The 25,303-nt window shown below is 33.1% G+C and overlaps 2 protein-coding genes across 3 annotated transcripts in view; both read right to left on the bottom strand.

Moving 5' to 3' along the window:
* The window catches only part of LOC134263720 (polycystin-1-like), a 50,836-nt gene extending 46,951 nt beyond the window's left edge, over window positions 1-3,885 (bottom strand). For both annotated transcript variants that reach the window (XM_062746102.1, XM_062746103.1), the window contains exons 1-2: window positions 3,783-3,885; window positions 3,080-3,514 (exon numbers count right to left, since the gene is read on the bottom strand). In XM_062746102.1, coding sequence (XP_062602086.1) covers window positions 3,080-3,354 — 275 coding nt within the window. In that variant the 5' untranslated portion in view covers window positions 3,355-3,514; window positions 3,783-3,885. The remainder of the gene's footprint in view (window positions 1-3,079; window positions 3,515-3,782) is intronic.
* A 14,437-nt stretch (window positions 3,886-18,322) lies between these two features.
* Window positions 18,323-18,796, bottom strand: LOC134263714 (uncharacterized). The gene has a single exon (XM_062746095.1). The coding sequence runs from the start codon at window positions 18,794-18,796 to the stop codon at window positions 18,323-18,325; it is 474 nt and encodes a 157-aa protein (XP_062602079.1).
* Between the last annotated feature and the right edge of the window lie 6,507 nt (window positions 18,797-25,303).

Here is a 25,303-nt window from a genome sequence, read left to right as displayed (position 1 = left end):
CATAAATGAGACCTACAAAACGCCAAATTGTCTAACAATCTATAGAACAAAAACCACAGGTACTTTAAAAAGATATATACAAGTATTTTGTTTTGTTTTTTTTCCCTCAAACATAAAAGGGAAAATCAAGATTTTTGTGCTAATCGTTAGCTTGAAACGGACAAACTTATATGATGCCATTTTATTTTTTTTAAAGGGGGAGGGGTTACAAAAGAGTACAAATTATAGTTGATATAGAGTTTAAAGTAAATTATATCAATATATTTTACATATTTGTAATATAAATTTATGTCTAATTAATAAAATTGCAAAAAAAAAAAATGAATTCATTTTTATTAACAATCTGAATTGCGTTTTCTTTCTGTCAGTCTTGAAGAGATTAGAAGACTTAACACTTAAATTACATAAAACTGTGGCCCAGTAACGACATGTTTAAGTATTCATGGCATTAAGGGCACTTCAGAAAACACCCAAATAGGCAAGATCATTGTAAATGTAGCGCTGCTTAATATATATTTTTTATTTAGAACTTCATTATTTATATATCTTGATTATCACGATTCTCAAATCAAAATTTAATGTACTTCCTATATTGTTTGGTATTAGTGTATGAAATATTGCAAGACAAAATTGAAGGGTTTCTTTTGTGGAAATCAACGGAGGGTTAAACGGTTCAGTTGAAGCACATTATTATATTTATTCAGTGAAACATTGATGGTGTCAAAACTGCCCAGCGTTTATGTCTTTACAGCACAGTGTTAACACGATTTTAATTGAAAGGAACGTTTAGAATACTGAGGAAAGCTTAAGACCCAAATTTCCTTCGATTATTGTAGTAAACCTATAAAAATGTCTTTAAAATAAAAATGATTTATCGAAATCAAGAGCATTTGTTAAGGTGTAACACACCGTAACGGATAAAAAAGAGATACCAGTAAAAAAAAATTACTTAAAGTAGAAGCTAGAAAATTAACAAACTACCCGTGGTTACCGACTATATAAAGCTTCTTTCACAGCAATATTTGAAAAAAAAACACAACTAGCATATTTAACGCTATACAAAATGTCACTGAAAATGCATTGACTGATTGTATATATGCATTCATTTTTAGTTTATATACCTATTATATACTTATTTCATTAAACTCGATTTTAAAAAAAGAAGATAAATACATGTATTGAAAATCTTTACACAAAAATTCATTTTAGTAAAAGATATATGTATAAGTTATTCCCGAGGACTGTTAAAGTTGGCAGCAAATTAAAAAATATATATAATATATGCATGTACATATATGTTCTTAGACTTTTCTAACATCTTTTATTTAGCAAAATCATAAACAGCTGCATGGACAAATGAAAAAAAAAATGACCATGATTTAGCAGATTAAAAAAAAAAATCAATGCCGAGAAGGACCCCTCAAGAAGTTTTCAATTAACTTTTAAAAAAGATACTAGGAATGTTGCTCCATCTACTAATAAACGCATGTCGTGATTTTCTGACGCGACAGAAAACAAATGCGATAAAAGATAAGCTCCTCAGCTGATTAATGAATGAACACTACGAATGATTCTAATTAATGAATGAGACACTGAGCACAATATTGTCATGATTGACATTCAATAGCCCTGGACTAGAGCACTGATTTCGGTGAATAGTGTTATCTAAATGCAATACTTATGGCATCTACGGACTGTTTATAGCATGTAATTTACTGGTGATGTGAAATATGTATGAAATAATATTCAAAGATTATTTTGAATTTAATTATGTTATATTTTTACGGTACATGTGACATTTTAAACATTAAATTTGTGAATATTTAAGGCCAATGTCTTAAGTGCATTACTCAAATATTCTAAGATTAATTTTTCCCCCCGTTTTTCTCGTCATTTAATTATGATTTTTTAAATTTTTGTAATTGATATGTTTACTATAGATATATATATAAAAACTGAGAATATGTATAAGTCATGTGAATATTATTGTATGTGGCATTCTAATATATGCTGTATACATGTACGTTGTAAATAGTTCATTTCACAAGTAGAAATTTTTTGACATAATTGTTCCTTAAACAGCTGGTCAAAACTTAATGAAAAGGTTTTATAGCCAGAATAATACCCTATTTGGACATTAATCCTCTATGAATCTAGACTAGAGAGTAATATGGGGTTAATTCGCATTATGTACCTTTTTGTATTCCGATCAAAACGGATACCCGTGTCCTGAAGTGGTTCGAAGTTTATATAACTCTTGGAATTAAACTCCGAGTCTTGCTTTCTTCGTGTGTTCAGTTAAGGCGATTTAGTTTATAGGGTATAAAACGAAGACAGTTTTATTATTTTAATCTTTTGTCAGGCTATTTATTAAATGAACAAATGATATTTTTTCCGACCCCACTAAGCCCTTATTTTCGTGACTGACCTACTGAGTTTCTTGTAGCATTAACAAGTTTACATACTTTTTACACCTTACGCTATTTCTGTAGTAAGGAAAAGTGTTTATTTGTGCGAAATCTGGTCCTTTGAAATATTTTATTCATCTAAATTTATAATAATATTTGAGTCTTTTTGGTCAAAAATCGTGACCTTTTCTTTATATATAAAAAAAAATCATCAAACAATGAGCTCTCCTTAATTGAAGCTCCCTGACTCTTTACATATTCATTTCACGCTAGTAAATGATGGTCTCGAGATTTCTTACAAATAAGCATAGTTCTATGCTTCGTTTTTTGACTGATTCTTCACCAGACTAGAAGCAGATTCCAGTTTGATTTTTTGGACAATGCCTGTACCTTTTCCCTAAAACTGATAGCAGCCAACTTCTTAATTTAAACATTCACGGAATTTCCTTAAAATATCTTTTTCTTTCTACCTTTAAGCTATGATTTGTTGATCCTCTATATTATGTAATTGTCAGGAATGGTTGTCTAGTGTGATGCCTTTCGCTTACAAGAATGAATCATACCCATTTCTATACATCTATACTGGTTCTATAACTATGATTTCAACACACATAGGACAGATAATATGGGGTGGATATTATGCCCATATTTGTCCTCTTTTTGACACTTACAGTTTCACAATTTTCCAACTTGATGCAGCGGGCAAATCCGCCGCCGTTGGTAACGTCCGGTAACCTTGTCCTTGACACTCGACCTCGCACTCGTCTTTGGTGCCAGACTTGAGGGTGCAGGAACACATACTTGGGCACGGGGTACATGCCGTCGCCGTTTGAATAACGGCTCCGAATATACACAGAAAGACTCCAAACCGCAAAAACATGATGTGTACTGGGGCAAGAGATTGACCATAGCGCAACTTCTTCCGAGCGCGGTTCCACGTTACCATACTATGGAGGATAGACTACATGAAGCGAAATATTTCCCTAAAATTCCAACGGAAAGCAGCATAATTCTTGCAGGTATCCTTTTATGAATATTTTTTTTACGATACCATTTCTTCACTGTGTTATTTCACCCAATTTTCTCCTGTATTTTCAATAATCAACCTGAAAATAGGAAATAACACATATTTGACACAAGAAACGACGCTTTCCCTCAATACACATATGCACTGCAAGCCGGAACCAGTTCATTTAATAAATACATCAGATGATTAACAGTGAGGAACTTTAAAAGAAATATCTCCCGTACTCAGGTACGACAAATTATACCGGTGTTGTTTATTGATTTTAATTCTCAAATGCGACACACTGTATTTAATCACAAGGAATAATGAAAATATAGCAGTGACTACATTTGGGAAAAAAAGAATACCTTTCTCCATATTCCTGGTACACGAGCTAATATCCAACGTTAAAATGTCATGTTCAAATATTTTTTTCAATCCTCCATTAGAAATGTTTAAATCACGTGACATTGTCTTTGTTGGCTTTGGCTTATTCCCATACACAGGTAGATTAAACAGCAATGTCTCATTCGGCTTGGCGTAGCGTAGCAACATATGACGCTAGTACGCTGGTCTTTAAAAGTTTTCGCTTTCTGAAACGTGGCCATTTACCTATACATTTTTATATTTGTTTATTTAACAAATATAACTTAACAAAAATTTCTATGACTTAATTCCAAAACTTGCTTGATATAAAATTCGTGCAAATTTCCATTCAAACTGGAGGAGAAAAAAGAGGCATTTATAAATATGCAAACGGTGATTGTATTCGATTTCACTGATAAGGGTAGGACTTTCTTCAGAAAAAACAATAAATGGCCATTGGATTACACATTGGCATTGCTGCACCTATTCGTATGCGTAACACTGATAAAGTGCGCTTATTTCAACACAATGCAAACAATCGTTTTGTGCAAACGCTTTGTTTGAAAAATTTTAGCTGATAGTATCGATCCCCATACTAACTAGTGTCTCAACAATTTATTTCATATTGGTGTAAAATACTTTGGCTCTCTTTCTCCTCCCATTGATCGTTTCCTGGCTGTATTATTTCGACCGTGGTGACTTCAAAAGTTGTTAGTCGCGATATTGTCAAGATCTGTCCGTAGCTGATAGACTTCATAAATATGGTAAACAACCAGTGAGCTATCTGATATGTATAAGGTACCCCTCTTGTCTTCCAGTTATTTTAGGCGTTAGTAGAACCAGTCCTTGTAATGTAGATCCTTTATTGTTCTATTTAGGTCCTTGAATCAGGGGTTTTTGTTAAATTTCACACTTTGTAGTTCCTACGAGGATAATTCAATTAAACGTGCAAAATGGAGTGCAATAATAATGTTTAGCACATTAAGATGCAGGTTTCGGTTTCTGAGTTAGACTTGTTAATTCTTTATCCTGAACGATGAAAAAAAAGTCCAATTCATACCCCTCTTTACACTGTTTGAACTAAAAGTAAAGTGAAATGCTTTTGTTTTCAATGTTCTGTAATATTGTTCGCTCTTTGAATCTTATCATGTTGTAAAGTTACAACCTGATCAATCTATGAATTCTGTCTCAACTTCCTCTTATCACTATCTTGAAAAGAGGTATACAGTTTCTACACTTTAAACTGTTACAGCAGTAGTGTCTTTATCCTCACATCGTTAGGGGTCCTTGGGTCCAGCGGCCACGAGTCGACGCAGGACTCCTGACGTTGTGAGAATGTAGATACTTAAGCAATGAATCATTATTTTTGAAAGATATAGTCTCATAACTGCAACGGTGTGTGCAAACAAATTGAATAGAAAGTGAATGAAAAGATACTTGATACTGAGTAAATTTTCGGTGATTTTCTAACATCTTTCTTTCTATAGGCATACTTTGGATTCTGGGTGTCATCTATCATCCACAAAACCATCACCACTTCACTTGCAACAAAGACAAGACGAAACGGGTAAGTTGACAAGGATTTTCTTTCAAACGTATGAATGTCTTAAAAATTGTTTTTCCATCTGTATATTTACAGCTTTTGTTTTTATTATTTCTACGAGTATGAATTAAGACCTTCCTTTTCTGTTAAATTTAACTTCTGAAACAATGTGATTTAATTCTTATCGAACAGAAGGTAATCATATTGGGTTTTTTTTATTCAAACCATGTAATTCATTTATCAGCTTTTCATGTTTTGTCTAGAATCGTTATCTCGTCAGTATTCCCCTTATCTTACAAAATATTGCAGATGCATCATATGCAATTTTTTCCATTTCTTTAAATGTTACTTAATGGTAACCTAACAACAAAGCTTTATGATTAACTTTCCATTTCTTTAAATGTTAATGGTAACCTTACAACAAAGCTTAATGATTAACATGATGAATTTAACTTTTCAATCACCATCTTCCCTGACTGATGCAACATTATACTCTTATCGCCTGCGTACGGGGTTTATATCTTTCAGTTGAATTCGCAAGAACGTGCTTTATGTATGAACATTTTCTAAATTAAGGTAAGTCTTTGACATACAAGTTGATGAAACAAAGATATCAATATTACGAAAGCCCAGAAGGCTCATTCGAGTTTCGAGTTTCGAAATACGAGATTCAAAATTCGAGATTCGAAATTCGAGTTTCGAGATTCAAGATCCAGACTAACCAATCAAAAGGCTCATTCGAGATTCGAGGTTCGAAATTCGAGATTCGAAATTCGAGTTTCGAGATTCAAAATCCAGATTAACCAATCAAATGCGGGTTTAACATTGATTACTCCCCTTTATTATGTTTAATATATCAATAAATCGTTTAATATATTTATAATAAATGAGTCATTTGAAGAAATTACAATGCAAGAAAGAGTGTTATATATTAGAAAGAAAGTTAAATAGTCATTTGATTTTTGGTCAGCAAGATATACTTCAATTTATATTATGACTTCTTAAATATTAAATAGAATACATAATCAGGGATATATATATTTTTGCATTGTCTACTATATATAAAGGATTGTTGACATAATAATAAAGTTATAAATAGTGACTAAAGATTAACAAAATCCTTGTAGCCTTGATAAATAAAAACCGAGTATATTTTAGTCTTTGACCATAACGCTATGGTCAGAGTCTAAAATATAAAACCATAACGCTATAGTTCTGCAGCTAATTTAGACTAATCTACTGTTTGATATCAGATAAAATGAATGCTGCATTTATTCTAATTCATATTTGCAATCTGTATTGTATATATAATTGTTAATTAGTTCAAGAAATCAAAGCCTTAGATGAAGATAAGTAATTGAAAACTTTATTTTAATGCATTTCCTCTACTAGGAAAACGAGCGCGGTTTTTATTTATCAAGGCTACCTTGCCTTTCAAATTTTTAAAGTAACATTTTCAGTGTCGGGAAAAATTGGCATGTGTTGCCGGTAGGGGTGGGGATTTTGTTAATCCTTAGGCACTATTTATAACTGTATTATTATGTCAGCAACCCTTTATATACAGTAGACAATGCAAAAATATATATATTCCTGATATATGTATTCTATTTAATATTTAAGAAGTCATAATATAAATTGAAGTATATCTTGCTGATCAAAAATCAAATGATTATTTAACTTTCCTTCTAATATAACACTCTTTCTTGTATTGTAATTTTATCAAATGACTCATTTGTTATAAATATATTAAACGATTTATTGATAGATAAAACATAATAAAGGGAAGTAATCAAATGTTGAACCGGTATTTGATTAGTTAATCTGGATCTTGAATCTCGAAACTCGAATTTCGAATCTCGAATTTTGAATCTCGTATTTCGAAACTTGAATCTCGAATGAGCCTTCTGGGCTTTCGTACAATATAGTCTCGTTTAAAGTCATCATTTTGTGAGTTCTATGGTTGTTTTAATGACCATGTCAGCAAATACAATATATCATTACACGTAATTCAAATGCTGGCTGGTGTTTTCATATAAAGTATTAGGCCATTATGTCGACGGATTTTTTCCCGTTTTCCCGTTCATGATAAGGAGCACACGACTGGTGTTATCGGTCGGCAGGGGATGCTCACTGCTACACGGAACCTGCATGATCCCACATCTGATGGTCCGTTCTTGTTCGGCTCCTGATTTGTATTGTTTGAATGGATCTTTGAGCTTGAATATTGCTCGTTGTCAACCGGTTATACCCGCTATGATCCCTCATTATTGTTGAGAGAAACGGAGAAATTCATAGTCAAAATCATTGAAAACAATTTTTGGGAAACAAGTACATATGTCAAAACACGTCCAAACATTGGTTTGTTTTTGCAAATCAAGTTATTATAAGAGCAATAGTATTTGGGAAATTATGACGTTTACGAAATAGTTGAACACATTGTAACATCAATTTATTTGTCAATAGCCCGCATCAGTTTGGAGACATAAACACTATATGTATTGTTTGTGGAATACGTGTATTATTAAGGCCCGTCACACAAAGCTGCGTTCACACGGAGTCATTACGGCGTTGTCAAATTTTTAAAATCGCCGTGGAATCGCAGGAAAATTGCACAAATTTCTGTAAAATTTTCATAATATGAAGATGTCACGGCGATGGACGCAATTCTACGGCGATCTCACAGCGTTCTACTGCGTTCCCACGGAGTTCTCTGGGCGATTGACTGCGCTTCCGCGGAGTTTTCACGGCGCGTTAGGAGTTTTCACCTCTTGTTCACGGCGTTCTCACTACGCTGACTGCGTTCACAATGCGTTCTATACTCATTGATATTATATTTAGAAGGAATGTAAAACATTTTTGTTTAAAGATTCAAGTTACACGATGAAAAGACTTCTAATCATGCCAAGAAATATTCTTAATAATCAAAAATGTTCTATTTAAATAATTTAGTACTAAATTATTAATAGTTTTATGATTAAACTCCTTTTTCCAATTTTATCGGTTCAGATGTGTTGTTAGATTTTCTTTGATTTTATTATGAATGTTAAAAAAAAAAAAAAATAAACACACTGAAAAGTTTTCTACAAAATTTAAGTGAAACAACAGAACAAGTTCTGGTGTAATTTTCTCTTCCATTTTTTTTCACTTAAATGCTCCTAGTGCAACAAATACGTTGGAATTATTGCTGATCAAATATGATCCCATTGCTCTTGTTTTGTGAGCTGGCTGACAACGCTTTAACAAAGCCCTGAAAGCGCATTGTGATCGCAAACGGACGCTGTAGAAACGCCATGGGAGCGCAATGATCGCAGTGACAACTCCGTGCTGTCGCCGTGTAATCGCAGTCGAAAAAATCACAAGACGATAAATCTCATTAGAAGCGCCGTAAAAACGAGATAGAAACGCAGTGACATCTCCAAGGACTCCGCGACATCTCCGTGGAAGCGCAGTCTACTATCACTGCGTTCGTGCCGCGATCATGTGCGTCTTCACGGCGTTCGTACGGAGCTCCCACTACGTTGTTGGAGATCTTACCGCGCTGCTACGGCGATCATACTACGTTTCTACTGCGTTCTTATCAGACCGCGATCACACGGCGCGTACTTTGTGCATGCCCAAAGTGATCGCCGTCCTCTGGCGTTCAAGGAGACCCTACGCGACCCTACGGCGTTCAGTAGAGATCTCGCCGCGTTGTCACGGCGCTGTAGGAGACTCTACTGCGATCACCTCGGCGTTGTGTATTTTTTGAGGACGCCGTGAGGACGCAGCCCCGGTGTGACAGGGGTTTAAGCAAATTAGGGAGAGCCGAGAACGGAAAAGCTGAAGTCATCCCTTTTGTCAAAATTTGTTGACGATTAAAGTCTATCATTAGTGTAAAAAAAAAAATAAAAAAATAAGTTTAAAGAAAATGTGCCCTTTATTTGGTGTTCACTGGGGTAAACCGAATGGGCATATGAATTAAAAAATACTGTGCTATTTTAATTAATAATGCGTCGCTGATATACATGTATCAAAATATGGGATTGAAAGCATGATCAGCAAGTTTTTCTTCCCGTTTAGCATATTTGAATGCATTCTGCTTCATTGGAATACAAGGAATACAAATACAGGTCGGCTAATTTCAGCAGATTGTTGGAAGACCTAGTCTTTGGTCTCCAAAGACTTTCATCTTTTACAATGAATATGGAGATAACGAACAGTATTCGAGCTAAAAAGTCCATAAAACAATACAATATAGGAGTGGAGCAAACACGGACCTCCAAAACATCGGAGGTGGGATCAGGTGCCTTGGATCGAGGAGTGAGCATCCCCTGCCGACTGGTGTTACACCCACCATGTGCTCCAAATATTTAGAAACGTAGTGTGTAGAATCAGCATGATTTTTAACATTGAGTGATTTTGTTGAATGGTTGCTATCTGACTTATCATAAGGCATGAAAATAAGCGAGTGCCATTTTCTTTGAGGAAGCACTTGCCTTTCTTCTTAAAAAGAATGATCTTTATAGTTTATAAAGCACTTAAAATAATATATTTTGATGGTATTGATTTATGAAAATGTTTGTAATTTTAGATTTATCAAAAGTTCTTCAGAGTGTCTGGGAATCCACATTTAATTTCCTTAATACCCCTGGTATAATGTACCACATTTTAAAAATATAAATGTAAATCTTACTGCAAATTTTGAATTTAATTTGTGGAGGTAAATGCAAAATTTATGAAGATACTTTTTATGTTTACATTTTGCATTTATTCCTAGCCAACTAATTTAAAGAAACTTGCATCTGTGAACATATTATTATGTAATACAAGTATTCGTGTTATTATCTTTTTAGTAACATGATATAAATTAAAAACACGTATGAAATATACATGTTATGATAATTTAAGCATTATAAAAGAAATCCTTTATGACAAGCTCTCACATGCTTTGGACATGCATAGGGTATATCTGTATTGTACACTTTTAAGAGAAAAAAGCTAAAAATAATTAAATAATAAAAAGCACTAATTAGAGGTGTTAAATGGCATAGTGTTATCTATGCAGAGAAACAATCCAATATGAAGGCATTTGCTTTGATTTTTGAAAATGATATTTCTTTTGGCACCTTATCCCGTGTACGGGTTGATTGTATTGTTCACAAGGCCACGGGATCATGTTGTCTGCCTTTGTCTCCCGCAGTCTATTGACAGCGGACAATATCTAATGAGCTAATAAACATCTATGTTTCGTGTAAACAATGAGTGTTTAGTCAAGTGGAACCACTCATTACACCTGGAATTCAATATACCAATAATATTATATAAGGAGTATGGAGACATACACGTTTTATGAACTTTAATAGCAAATTAATTTATTGACCTTGAAGCTGATAAAATTTTTAAAAATAATAATAATAATGTCACTATAAAGTGTGATTAAATGTTTCTAGGTGCACTATATCGGGGTCAATATCTACTGAAAATTATTTTAATTACGAAGCTGGGCACATAAGCTAATGATATATGAAACTAGGAATTAAATGGTGTGTAATTTTTTGCGTTGTATTTGAATTCCACATAATTATTGCTGTAACATGAACTGCATACATAAGATGATAAAAGATTTTTCAGCTGAAAGTACAGAGATATGTTTATTATTTGCCATTAATAATTATTTTAATTTAAAACCCATCGTGAATATCACTCGGTGTGCTTTTTCCAACAAGTCTCGTATTCTAGGTAAGTAATGAAATAGACATTCAGCACAACGTTCTAAATGTGTCAATCAAACCTCAATGATTACACAGCTTTGCGATTATTCGCTGTGTCCTTGGAATATATCTCATTGATGTAATAAAAAGTATTCGTGACGATGATACCTGTTTAATACAATAAATCACGTCCTTCCTTCTGTTAGGACCCTAGATATCCGATACCTTAATGAATGTTACCTGCTTATTATCAGGAATTCGGGGGAGAAAGAGGGTTTCACGATTACAGTTGACCTTTGATATAGTGCTGATGTAATTAATTTTTTGATCAATCGAACATTTTTGTTCTTTAAATTACCGACTTATTTTTATCCCTTTGAACATCATGTATTTCTGAAATAAATGTAACTATAGACCGTTCCTACAAGGGCTTGTCAATTTTGCTGATTCTCGTTATTACCTATATTGCCAAATAAAATAGTCTTTAAAAGGAATCAAATGTTCAAGATTCTTACGTTACAATGTTATTCATCTAGTGTAATACTCACTTCCGTATAACGAATTGGTAATTTTGAAGTAATAATAATAATTTTAAAATAATAATATTTAAAATATTTTAATGTTAGTTTTTAATATACTGCCTTAAACTGTTAGTGGTATATATGCTTAATAGAAAAGTTTTGTGGTACTTATTGATGGAGTATTTTAATTTTATGGAGTGTAAAGAATTTACAAACTAACTATTTTACTGAAAAGTTTGACTGAAACTTTCTTTTAAATTGTATGAACTGTATTCAGCGTCAATCTATAGGAATTTCGAGATATCACAGTAATGAAGAAATTTTCTAAATATTAAAGTTTTCAAATATTCAAGAAAATTGTTACAAAGAGACAGACATGAATTTTATTAATGTTTTATATGATAAAATCAAAGGACAAATGTACAGTAAAATGTAGTAATAAAGAGCTGCACAGTATTCAAGTTCAAAAATCAATTAAAAATACAGATGGGGAACAGAGCAAACTTCCAACAACATTACCGTAGAGGTAGGATCAGATGCTATGGAGTGAGCATCGGCCACAATGCTCCGGTTACGTCCTCCGTATGCTCCTTGTCATGATAATAAAATATGGAAAAATCAACATAATTCAGTGTGTAAATAAGTATGAAAAAGTTGAAAAGCATTTGATATAATGATAACTTGTATTTGCTGACGAGATGACTGTATCGACCATAAAACTTGCGAAATGATGACTTCAACGGGACTGCTTATAATCTTGTTTCATCAACTTGTTTGTGAAAAGCTTTAATGTATACCCTGAAGTTAGACGTAGAACATGCTCTTGCATATCCACTGAGAGACATAAACTCCGTAGGAAGGTGAAAAGGGTTAATTGCTACATAAATATGAAAAGTTGACGATTGAAAAGTTGAAGTCATCACGTTTATCATAAAGCATTGATGTTAGGTTACCATAAACGTCTTTCTCATATAAATTTCGAGTTCAATCGGATATATATCTAGTCTACATTTAAAGTCTACATAGTCTTAGCTATTTTTGTATTCCTATGAAGCAGAATTTGTGCAAAATCTTATGCGTGAAAAGAAGAAAACACTTGCTGTGGCCTACAACTCGATATTTAGATAAATCGACGACGTACTGTCGATTAACAATGGTAATTTCCGGTATATCCTAGTGAGCTTGAGATTAAAGATACCACAGAGTCTGACACATTTCATATTTGGATATTTAACTTGAAAAGGACGTTAATGGTAATCTAACAACCAAGCTCTGTGATAAACGTGATGACTTTAACTTTTCTATCGTCAACTTCCCTACCTATACATCAATATACCTTCATCACCTGCATACGGAGTTTATATATCTCAGTTGATTCGATACACAAGAGCATGCTCTACGTATGAACAATTTCTAAAACAAGGTAAATTATTGACAGACAAGTTGATGAAACAAGAATATCAGCAGTCTCGTTTAAAGTACTTATTTCGTAAGTTCTATGGTCGATTTAATGACCTTGTCAGCTGATACAATTTATCATTGAGTCAAATGCTGACTGACTTTTTCATTCTTATTGTTAGTTCATTATTTATACACAGATTTAACGACGGATTTTTCCGTTATTTCCCGATCATGACAAGTAGCACACGGCGGGTGTGACCAGTCGGCAGGGGATGCTCACTCCTCCATGGCACCTGATCCCACCTGATGTTTCGGAGGTCCGTATTTGCTCTGCTCCTATTTTGTATTGTATTATGGATCTTCGATCTTGAATACTGTTCGTTATCTCCATATGTTTCACTACATATAAATGAGAGTTACTATTGTTAATAGATAATCCTGTACGTCGTCGATATATCGAAATGTCGAGTTGAAGACCACAGTCAGTATTTTCTCCCCATGCAGAAGTTTTTTAATAAATTCAGTTCATATTATAATAGGTCTGTTAATAACAGGACACAATTTGTACCCATTGGAATTATAAAAGATTGTTGGCAGACGTGTTCTCAAAAAAAAAAACAACAAAAAAAAAACAAACAAACAAAAAGAAAAAAAAAACAACTACAAAGACATTTTGAATCAGAAACTCGAGCATCTTTGAACTATCAACTTCAGATTTCTTCTATGTACAGTCAAAGTGTTTTTTTAATGTCAAAACTCCTGGACTTTAGTTTAATTTTTCAAATAAAAAAAAAAGTTTAAACAATTGAACCTAATCATTGCCTTAAGATTGGGAAAAAAAAACATGTATCACGAACAATTTTTGAAAATTTCATTGAATAATTATTTGAGGTTAACATTTTAGAGGAAGTATGTCAGATATATTAGTCAACATTAATAGCCATTCTCTGTTACCACTTAAACTTCGTTGCCACGCATGGTCACCGATTTTGATGAAACTTCACCCATGCTTAGTTCTTGACACCAGAAACAAATATCAAACAAAATTTCGTTGCTATGTGTCTCGGTTGCTATGGCAACAGCCGGAAAAGTTTGAAAAATCGAGATTTTCAGCCACTTTAAATCTTGACTGTGGCTTAATAAAAACTAGAAAAAGCCAACAAACCATTCTCACAAAAACAAGACACCTTGATGTCACTTATACTGTAAAAAAACTGTTTAGAATATATCTCTTATAAGTGGTAACCAAGGGTACATTTGGAATACATTTAAACTGCTGAAATATGCTTAAAAACACTCCGTATTCACTAATGGTAGGTGTAACATGCTCAAACTCAATCAACGACTTAAGAAACACTATGAAAATGTTTGACCTTAAGTATATAAGTATAAGCAATATTATTCTATAAATAACTTTTATGGTTGCCATGGTAACACAGTGTAACCATGCAAAACCAGTAACTAAGATTGGGTTAATGCTACTGTCTTGAGGAAAAACATGAAAATTCAAGACTGACAAATATGCATCCTTAGGACCCTGCAACACCAAAACCATAAGAAAAATTGGGTATACTTGCCTTTGCAGTGTTACCATGGAAACAAAGTACCAGTGCTTAAAAGTGAATTATTTTTCGCTGCATTAAGAATTAAATTGCCATTTAATCAAGAAACAAATCAAAGGACTCAGCTTGAATAGTACTTATCTTTTAGAACAGAAGTTGAATATCATATATTGATAAAATTTGATGAATAAATCAACACTGTTGCTATGGTTACCAAGAAGGGAAAATGTTCAATTTTGTGAACTTTATATCAATATTAAACCCTGTGTGCCATCTTATCCACTTAGAGATTGGATGATAGTCAAAATTAAAAGTCAAGTTAGCTGATAATAAATATCAATCATAAAAGTTTTGGGAATCTACTTTTAAGGATACGTATCCAAGGAAAGAAAATATTTTTCAGGTTTTTAAGCATATATTTTCTGCTTATTTCCATAGCAACGCTCAATTTAAAGAATCTTATCTGAATTTTTTCAAATGGGAAAACTTGGAGCACACCAACATCTTATAAAATTGATCATTAGTTATGAGGAAATGTGCTTTTTTTTAAAAGATAGGATCAGATTAAACATTCAGAGTGTTACTTTGAAGGCTTTCTGTGGTATAAAAACCTTGGCAACCATTGCCAACCAAAATGAAATATCATATTTTGTTCTTGGTATATGTTTCAAGGCTCTTTTTTCTATTATTTGGTCACATTTCATCCTATAATTGATTTTTATTTTTACATGTATGACTTTATAAAATTAAATGAATATTTTTTTTTACTTTTGATTACTTTGTTACCATAGTAACGTATGTAATAGTTGATTTACCAAACATATTTATCATGCATTTGAGACATGTGACCTTCAACTTTTAGAAACAGTCATTGCCAATTGTTTGCTTTGCCGCAAATGTTAACTATGGGGCTCTAAACATGTTAAAAAATGCCATTTTTCGAACTTTAAGACATGTTGCCATGGTAACTATAAAACATAGCAACCAAGTTTTGCCTGATTTCAGTATAGGGTATCAATGACTTTTATCATAGAGAGTTTAGAGAAATTCTGAGACTATGTGTGCCACAGCTCCTATATAAAATTTCAAATCATTACAGAGTATGGTTCTTAATATTCATTTAATTAAAACAGACTGCACCGTTCTCATTCTGTATCAAAAGAATTTCAAATACTTTTGGCCGACATCCTTCTTTATTATTGATAAAGGTCCCTTTGAAGTATAATATTGAGAAAAGATGTGGACTAAAACAAAAAAAAAAGAAGCAGTCTTCAGCAGTATTTAACAGACGACTAATGAACAACAAAAATGTTGCGTATTATATAAATTAACAACTGCAATGGGATTCAATGAAAAACTCCTCTGCACAGGGGAGCTATACTTAATTTGTTCTATATATAAGATAAAGTTTGTTTTCCTGTGTAAGGCTTAAAAGGCATTATATATTACATTAATCTTAAATTAATCAAACACTTTGTGGCGAGAATTTTTTTTTAAAAAATCTTAGTGTCATTACCTTTTAATGTTTGATTCAATTTAAATGAAAGATATTTTCTACTGTTGACCTAATTTCAAATTAAGCTATTTTTAACCGAATGAACAATAAATAAACCGCCAAATATTCAATGCAAGATAGAGGACTCAATTCTATATAATTATTAATTCTCACAAATTCTTAAATTTCTTTTCCGGTTTTAATTGATTAGGAAAGAAGTGTATTGTCACCTGTTTTAGAGGGGACAGTATGTTCAGTCTTTTTTTTTCCCTGAGTACACCCTTCCTTTAAAATTTGCCAGTCAAAACTAACATGGATTAGTATTTACCTAGTCAGATGTTTTCTTTTCTCAACAGAGATCAGATAGTCAGAGTTATACCACCAGGTGATATCACCACAAGAAAAACGTAGAGTTCTTTTCAATTACTAGAGTATAACGTTTTTTGGTTCCGAGATACTGTTAGGTGTTTCACCTCAACTTGCATTTACGGCATTTTGTGTAAAATGAAACTAAGTTTAACATGATCTTTTGAATGAGAAATACAAATTCCTAGAGTTATTAAAATAAAACAGAGAAAATAAAGAAAAAAGAAAGCAGAGAGGAAGGCTTTTTTCTACCAAGAACACGTTTACTTAGTTACAACGTGCAATTCAATTCTTTAATATTCAATAGCGGTTCTAGGTATTGACGTGCGGAAGATATATTCATATGCAACAGAACCAAAGCCATTTCCCTAGGTTAAAATCTATAAAGATTACAACAAACCATTGGGAGATATGCGGATTTCTTTTACTTTTTTCAATACGAATGTGAAACATATGTCAATAATTCAGCATGTCGTACCATAGTCCACTTTTGACTATCTGCAGACTTCATTAACTTTTCACGCTTGTTTGAGTGTATAATGGTTATGACAATTTTGTGTCAAGGTAAAATTTAAAAATTCCATTCAAATGCATTCATTTTCCTGTAATATATGTCTCCTTGTTTCAGGACACACAAAAATAACGTACTTTGGTCCAGGTTTCTGAAAAAAAGAAATTGCAGATCGAAGGCAGGCATATTCTAATTAAGCATTATAATGTGTTCAAAAGTACAACGGATAAGAAACATCATTTAGATGATATTAATCATACTGCACCGGGAAAAATTAACAAATAGGTATATCGCCTTTCTCCCCGAAATTAAATTGTCAATATTAGTACATTGTTGTGTTGTTCAGACCTTTATTTTGGTATTTCATGATCAAAGGCTCAATGTGCGATTGATTTTAAGGATATCCTCTTCTTGTCCAGGAGCAATGACTCTTAACATTTTTAATTGATTGTATAAAATTGATATTGAATTTTTTTCCCTTGCAACATTTTTTATCTTGTGCATCTTAATAAGATTCAAGGTTTTTGGTAGTCTTAGAAAAGGACTCGTAGAAATGTAGACTTTTGCATGGTCCAAAAGTACTGAATATTACATTTTTGAGAGAAAAAATTATTTTATGATGTTCATGATGAACATTAACATTATTCTATGATGTTTATGATGTTCAAGTCCAGAAGTACCAATTTTTTTTAGAGAAATCAAATTCCCCTTCAATGTACTAAAAATAAACATGTTATAAGGATTCCAATAAGCCTATTGTAAATTCTACTGTCGTTATAATAACCTTAACGTTATATGTTAACACATGCTCAACATATCGTTTTATATCACATGAATCAAACCATTCATTAGATTATTGCCTTTACACTAATTTGTCTACAAAGTACTCAGTAAACCTGAGCAATATACAGTACTAAAGGCGGGTTTGACCGCTTGGCTGGGGACATTTTCTCTCCCTAGACATTCAATCCCACGTCTTGTTTTTTTTTCTCTGTGGCATTTGAATTTGTGGTCTTCGACTCGACATGCAGATACATCAAGGACATTTAATTAATTAACAATGATTACTTCCCTGCTTGTGTCGACTCGCTATATCCCAGGAAACTTAAAATGAAAGACACCACAGAGGAGTCTGCAACACAGGTTTCAAAGTTAGATATTTTACTGACTATTGATGATAAATAATAATAATAATAATAATATATGAATTTATAAAGCGCTAAATATTAATAATATAACTCTAAAGCGCTGTACAATAAAACGCAAGTAAACATAATTTAAAAGCTATGAAAACTTATATAAAATATTAACCCATACTCATATATGTGTTCGAAATTATAACATTAAAATACTACAAATTACATACAAAATACAATTACACCATCAATAAAACTCAATAAAAGAACATCATTTGTAATTTATGATTTGCTGCTAAAAATTGAGCACCTAAAACTTAAAAAGCTATCCTATAAAAATGCGTCTTTAATTGTCTTTTGAAAATATCCAGGGACTGGGCCTGCTTTATATCATTAGGAAGGTCGTTCCACAAAAATGCTGCTGCCCAACCAAGTCGACGTTCACCATATGTCTTCGTCCTGATCTTAGGAACAACTAACCGTGATGTTGACTCAGATCGCAGTGATCTGGTAGGCTTGTATTCCATTATAAGATCTTTGATATACGATGGAGCCAACCCGTGTAAGGATTGGTAGACATATGTCAAGATTTTATATTGTGGACGAAAAGAAACAGGTAGCCAATGAAGATCAGCTAGGATAGGTGTAATATGCTCCCGTTTCGATGATCTTGTAACTAAACGAGCTGCCGTGTTCTGGACTTTTTGAATCCGGTCTAGTAAGGCCTTTGACACTCCATATAGAAGGCAGTTCCCATAGTCCAGCCTGGCAGTGATAACGGCATTCACCATGGTCTTGCAGGCTTCTTTTGTAAGAAAGCGCCGTATTCGTCCAATATTGCTTATTTGAAAATAGCATGACTTGACGACCGAGGATACCTGTTTTTCCATAGTAAGGTGTTGATCGAAAAATGCACCTAGATTTTTTACACATGGCACGCTTTCAATGATATTATCACCAACTGTTAGTTGTAATGTTGGCAGATACTTCTGGTGTTGCTTTGTGGAAAAGATTATTAGCTCGGTCTTTTCTTGGTTTAGTTTGAGTAGGTTTGATGTCATCCATGAACCAATTTCACTAAGACACGCTTCAAGTCGAGAGAAGTAATTGTTCCAATTTTCCAGTGGTCTTATGATCATGTAGATTTGTGTATCATCTGCATAGCAGTGATATATCATTCCATGGCGGTGGCATATGATTCCAATGGGTTTGGAGAAGAGGCAATACAATTTCGGTCCGAGTACAGATCCTTGGGGGACACCAAAAGGCAGCTGTCTAGACTCTGAACGGATCCAATTGTGACACATTGTTTTCTGTTCTGGAGGTAAGACTTGATCCACTCAAGAGGTCCATCACGGAAACCATAAGACACAGTTAGGCGTTGGAACAATATATTATGGTCAATAACATCAAAAGCAGCGGATAAATCCAAAAGGACAAGGACTGCTGAAGATTGTTGGTCTAGGGCTGTCACAATATCGTTGTGGACCTTGATGAGGGCCGTTTCCGTGGAGTGCCTGGGACGATATGCCGACTGAAGTGGATCGCGAAGAGAATTCGCATCCAAATGGGCATCAATCCTACGAGCCACAACTTTCTCCAATATTTTTGAGATAAAACTCAAGTTCGATACGGGCCGATAGTTTTTCAACACTTCCTTATCTAGTCCAGGTTTCTTAAGAAGTGGACGAACTATGGCCTCCTTCCAAGCAGACGGAAAAATTCCCTGATCGAGAGATGCATTAACAATTTCTGTGACAAGCGGTATTACCGGATCCAGGCACTTTTTCAGTAGCTTTGTTGGAATTGGATCCAGTTCGCATGATTTACTGGGTGCCTTCATTATTAGTGAACGTACTTCATCTTCAGTGGTACGTTCAAAAGCAGCTAATAGAGGCCCTTGATAGTATACGTCTGTGCCTAAATAGCTGTCTTCTTTTTCTGTTTTTTGTTTAAGTGTCTCTCTGATGGATGTTACTTTGTCTATGAAAAACGTTGATTAGGGCAGATTAACAACAGTATAGTTTGACTTCACTTTTTCCATTATCAACTATCCTAATCATATAGTATATTCCGTTATCAACTGCAAATGGTGTTTTCATCTCCCAATTTATTTGATACGCGAGAGCATGATCTGAATGAAATATGTGGAGATACATGTAACGAACAGTATTCGAGCTCAAAAGACCATTTAACATTACACAATAGGAGCTGAACAATCACGGACCTCTAAACCATCAGAGGTGGGATTAGGTATTATGGAGGAGTGAACATCCCCTGCAGACCGGTCAAGCCCGCTGTTTGCTCCATGTCATGTTCGGAAAAAACGGGGAAAATCCGTGGACAACTCCGCGTGTAAATGGACTAACAATCAATATGAAAATAAATCAGCATTTGACAATGATAAATTGTTTTAGCTGACAAGGTCATTGTGTCGATCATAGAACTTACGAAATGATGACTTTAAATGAGACTGCTGATATTCTATTTTCAGCAAATTTATCAGTCGATAATTAACCTCGTTTTAGAAATAGTTCATACGTAGAGAATGCTCTTGCGTATCGAATCAACTGAGAGATATAAACCCCGTATGCAGGCGAGAAAGGCATATTACTGCATAAATAAGGGACGCTGACGATTGTAAAGTTTAAGTCATCACGTTTATCATAAAGTCATAATTAAAGTCTTTTTTTCAAATAAAAGATCCAGATATGAAACAGATATGTTAGACTCTGTGGTTTCTTTTATTTCAAGCTCACCGGGATATATCATGTCGACATAAGAATTGAAATAACTATTGTTAATTGACAATACGTCGTCGATATACCTCAATGTCGAGTTGAAGGCAACAGCAAGTGTTTTCTTCTATTCACGTAATTTTTTTTAACAAATTCGGTTTCCTATGAATACAAAAATAGGTCTGCTATTTACAGATGCGCAATAAGTATCTATGTAAATACCAATAATTGTTTGGAATACCTGGTCTCCAAAAACCACATAGATATTGTTTATCAGAAACTCAAGCATCTTTTTTAATATCAACTTCAGAGTACTTGTCTGTACAATCAGATAAAGTAATGAAGTAATTTTGCAAATAACCCATGACAACGTAAGTAAATAAACGTGTTCCATCTTAATTGAAAAAAGCAGCTGTCAATGATGTCAAAAATAGATCAATTTTAAAATCGAGAAAGGTTACAGACAGAAAAGTTTGATACAGGAATGTCAACTAATGTCAACCATCTAGTTAAAAGTCAGTATCTCGTTATTTCTGCTGTCGTTACAATGTCTTTATTTTTATTTTCAATTTAACTGCGGAATGCTCAGTCTGTCTAAACAATTCATTGGGATCAGGGGATGCTTACTCCTCTTAGGTATTTCATCCCATATGTGGAATTTCTATGAGTTTGTGTTTTATATCCTGTTTACAGATATGTGTTTTTTTTTTCTTCAATTTATTAGCATTACTATTAGTATTATTAGTATGAGAACATAGAAATGTCAATAAAATCTCTCTATAAATATTTTTCTCATAAAAAATTAAAATACTATCTCATAAAAAATTAAAATACTATCAATGTAACACCGAAGACTTCAAAACGCACGTAATTGTTCAAGATATGTGAATCTTTAAAACTTCATTCGGAGCATAAGTTCAGAACTATTATTTATATCGGTATATATTTACATGTATAACACGCATTTTCCCAGATGGTTGTATATCAACAGAATGGTGTTTTTTGTCTGAAATATATTGGTTGGTCTAAATTATATTTTAAAAAATACATGTTTGGTGCTTTATATTCCCCAGCTTTCCTAAAAAATAAGTGACATTTAAATTTTTAGTATTTAAAATTATTAATAATGATGATGGACTTCGAGGAAATGACATAGGTAAATTTACACAACTTTCTGAAGACTGTATCATAATTGTGGGCTGCATTTTCAATTTAATCATTATTTGCTCATTTTCAAATCTGAGTTTCGGACTAACTTAACCTCCTTTATACATTGTTGTTTGATACATGCGCGAAACACTGGAAACAAAATCATGAAAATAATTAGATGGAATAAAAGAAAACAATTTCAAATTATATAAAGTGGACATAGAATAACTAGCATAATTAAAAGTAACGTAATAAACCTATTTACATATGGGGTATGTTATGAATGTTAATTGCTCCGGAAGTGGAAGGGAAATGGATCAAATTTCAGGTTAAAATCAGGTTCTGGAGGACCAGCAAGTGCAGCTAAGTCTCTTTTTATCGGATCAGACCTGACAATTAATGCCTACTGGTGAAGAGACTTAGCCAGGATTTGCTTTTGTGGAATTAGAGATCAATTGAATAAAACATTAGAACATATATTGACAGAGGCCGTGTGCATTCAATATTGGACCAGACTATATCGACTTTCATAGCATTGGTCATTAAAAACAAACATTCGTGATTGGCATAATAATAAAATCTGGGGTCAATATAAAGAAGACATGCATGCTGCAGCCTAAAGTTTTACAATCCGTATACAAAACTATCGATTCCAGCAACAGTCTGTATAAAATGTGCGAAACTCTATTCAAAGATCTGGACATTCCAGAAAGACACACTCGTTTTTCCTATGCGGAAATAGGTGAAATATATGGAGATAACGAACAGTATTCATGCTCAAAAGTCCATAAAAAATACAAAATAGGAGCAGATTAAACACGGACCTCAAAACATCACAGGTGGAATCAAGTGCCATGGAGGAATGACCATCCTTTGCCTACCGGTCACACTCGCTGTGTGCTCCTTTTCATGATCGGGATATAACGGGAAAATCCGTCGTCAATTCAGTGTGCAAATTATGGACTAATTATCAGTATTAAAAACTTCAGTCAGCATTTGACTCAATGATAATACAAATGAGCATCATAATTTTTATGACACTTAATTTCATTTACACGAAAAGACTGCAACTGAAATCGATGGTACATTCTTAAACACCATAAAAGTTATAAAACTATTAAATATAGAAATATACACTGTAATCGTAATTACGAAAAAAAAAGAAAAAGCAAATTAACATTTGTATTAATAAATAATGTTTTTATTGATACAAATATTTATATTAAGGTATATATAAATAGGATTTTTATAGAAAACTTTTAAAAAAAGATTAGAAACGTTAATCCAAGACCAATATTAGTTAAAAAATATTGCTTAATTTGTGGTAATTTAATTTTTGACAGATTGTTTTCACCATATGTGAATTTTTTTCATGCACATGAAATCTAGTATTATAACAATTATTATGCTCAATTGAAAATATAATTAAGACAAAATTAACTTGTGCTGAAATATTCGAGAAGTTGTCTAAATCAGATGTCGTGACATAGAAATTCCAAGAAACTTTTGGAAAATTTGAAATCACCAAATTTTACCAAAATACACAGCATAAAACATACTAGAATAGTACGACCATTCAACTTTATATACAGCCATTGGCATTCCCCACGATAAATTAATATAACAGACACCTGCTTTTTTCAATAAAAACGGAACTGGTAATTTTATTTACCTTGTCATTGGTCATTTGCAAACTTAGTTTGTTAGAAAATATTCTTAATGCACACAAAAGTACTCTGAAGTTTGATATTTAAAAGATGACTGAGTTTCTGATTGACAATATCTATGCATTTTTTGGAGGGTTTCCAACAATATATTGGAATTCCCATGGGTACCAGTTGCGACCCTGTTATAAACAGACCAATTTTGGTATTCATATGATGTAGAATTTGTCAAAAAATCTAATACGTTATAAAAGAAAACACTTGCTGTGACCTTCAACTCGGCATTTATATATCTCAACGTATGCTCTACCTATGAACAATTTTTAAAACGAGGAAATTATTGACAGACAAATTGCTGAAACTAGAATATCAGCAGTGTCGTTTAAAGTCATCATTTCGTAAGAACAATTACCTAGTCAGCAAATACAATTGCTCACTCCTCCATAGCACCTGATCCCACCTCTGATATTTTGGATCGGTGTTTGCTCTGCTCCAATTTTGTATCGTTTAATGGACTTTTTAGCTTGAATACTGTGTATTATCTCCATATATTTCATAATATACAGGAACATCTTTTGAACAAATAATAGTGATAAAGATACTTTAAAGATTCTTCACTGCTATCAATATTGGGTTAATCAATGCATGGGGATGAACAAAAAGAAAAAAAATACAAATTATGATAATTTTTTTTTCGTAATTGCACTATCAACTATAGAAACTGAATGAAAAGTTGAATCAAAATCAAAGATGTTTCCTTGTGTTTCGGAAATGGGCAACATTCCAAAAAAGAACATTTTTTCAGATTCATTAAACACGGGTTAAATTGCTCTGATTAATTTTAAAGTACGCTTTCATATTCAAGTCTTATTGAATTTATGCATGATTATCTCTACTATTCTCATGTAAGAGTGCAAGTAACTTCTGTGCATTCTTACATTTTACCATTAGTAATGTAATGGATTTCTTTATAATTAAAATCACGTAAAAATATTTCCATCAAACTAGTCATTAAGTCACATCTTGTTTTTCTTCCAAAAATACCCATAAAAATGCGTTGACATTAGAAATGCTGGATTCATATCCTTTGACAGCAAAGAACATTAGCAGTCTTTTATGACGAGGACTTCAGGTACGGACCTAAGTCCTATTTACTTATGAGGGGATTGATTATTACAGAGAACCAATAGAAGCTGCCTCTTACTCCTTTGAAAAATTAGTCTCCGTTGGTCTTCCTACTTTTAACAGCGAATGTTATGTCCTTAATATTTTTTCCTTTTGAGTGCTTGCATGTTGCTTGCAAAGTCATTGAATTCAGTTGAGATTTCACTCCCCCAAATGGCCAATGAATTAAACAAAACATTTATATATTAAAGACAGATGATAAATGTAGTTCTGTAAGGCATGTGCAGCTCCAAGGATCGAAGTTTAAACGCCGTCAAGACCGACTTTAAAGGCCAGGTTATGGCACTTGAATTTTTCTTGCCAGTTTGTTCATCAATACAACCGCGAACTTGGGCCTGAAACTGATATTGACTTAAGCCATTAAGCAGGTTATGTTTATATGTAGACAATACAACATCATTCCTCGGCTAAACGCTCCGTTCACATTGAATACATTTCTGCACTTGTAGAATGCAACTCTCATTACATCAAAGTATATGTTTATTTCTGTAACTCTATTATCAGGAAGAATAATCCCCCCCCCCCTCAAAAAAAGGTTTTTTCATTGAAGCGAAGTTTCAGT

The sequence above is a fragment of the Saccostrea cucullata genome, unplaced genomic scaffold, assembly GCF_032062105.1.
Source record: "Saccostrea cucullata isolate Sc308-1 unplaced genomic scaffold, CSIRO_AGI_Scuc_v1 ctg720, whole genome shotgun sequence".
Classification (NCBI taxonomy): Eukaryota; Metazoa; Mollusca; class Bivalvia; order Ostreida; family Ostreidae; genus Saccostrea; species Saccostrea cuccullata.
Note: the sequence above shows the minus strand (reverse complement) of the source record. Positions and strands in the feature narration are given on the sequence as shown.

Coding starts and splice junctions, on each gene's coding strand:
- LOC134263714 (XM_062746095.1), bottom strand. CDS start 18,796: ATGGTGAATGCCGTTATCACTGCCAGGCTGGACTATGGGAACTGCCTT.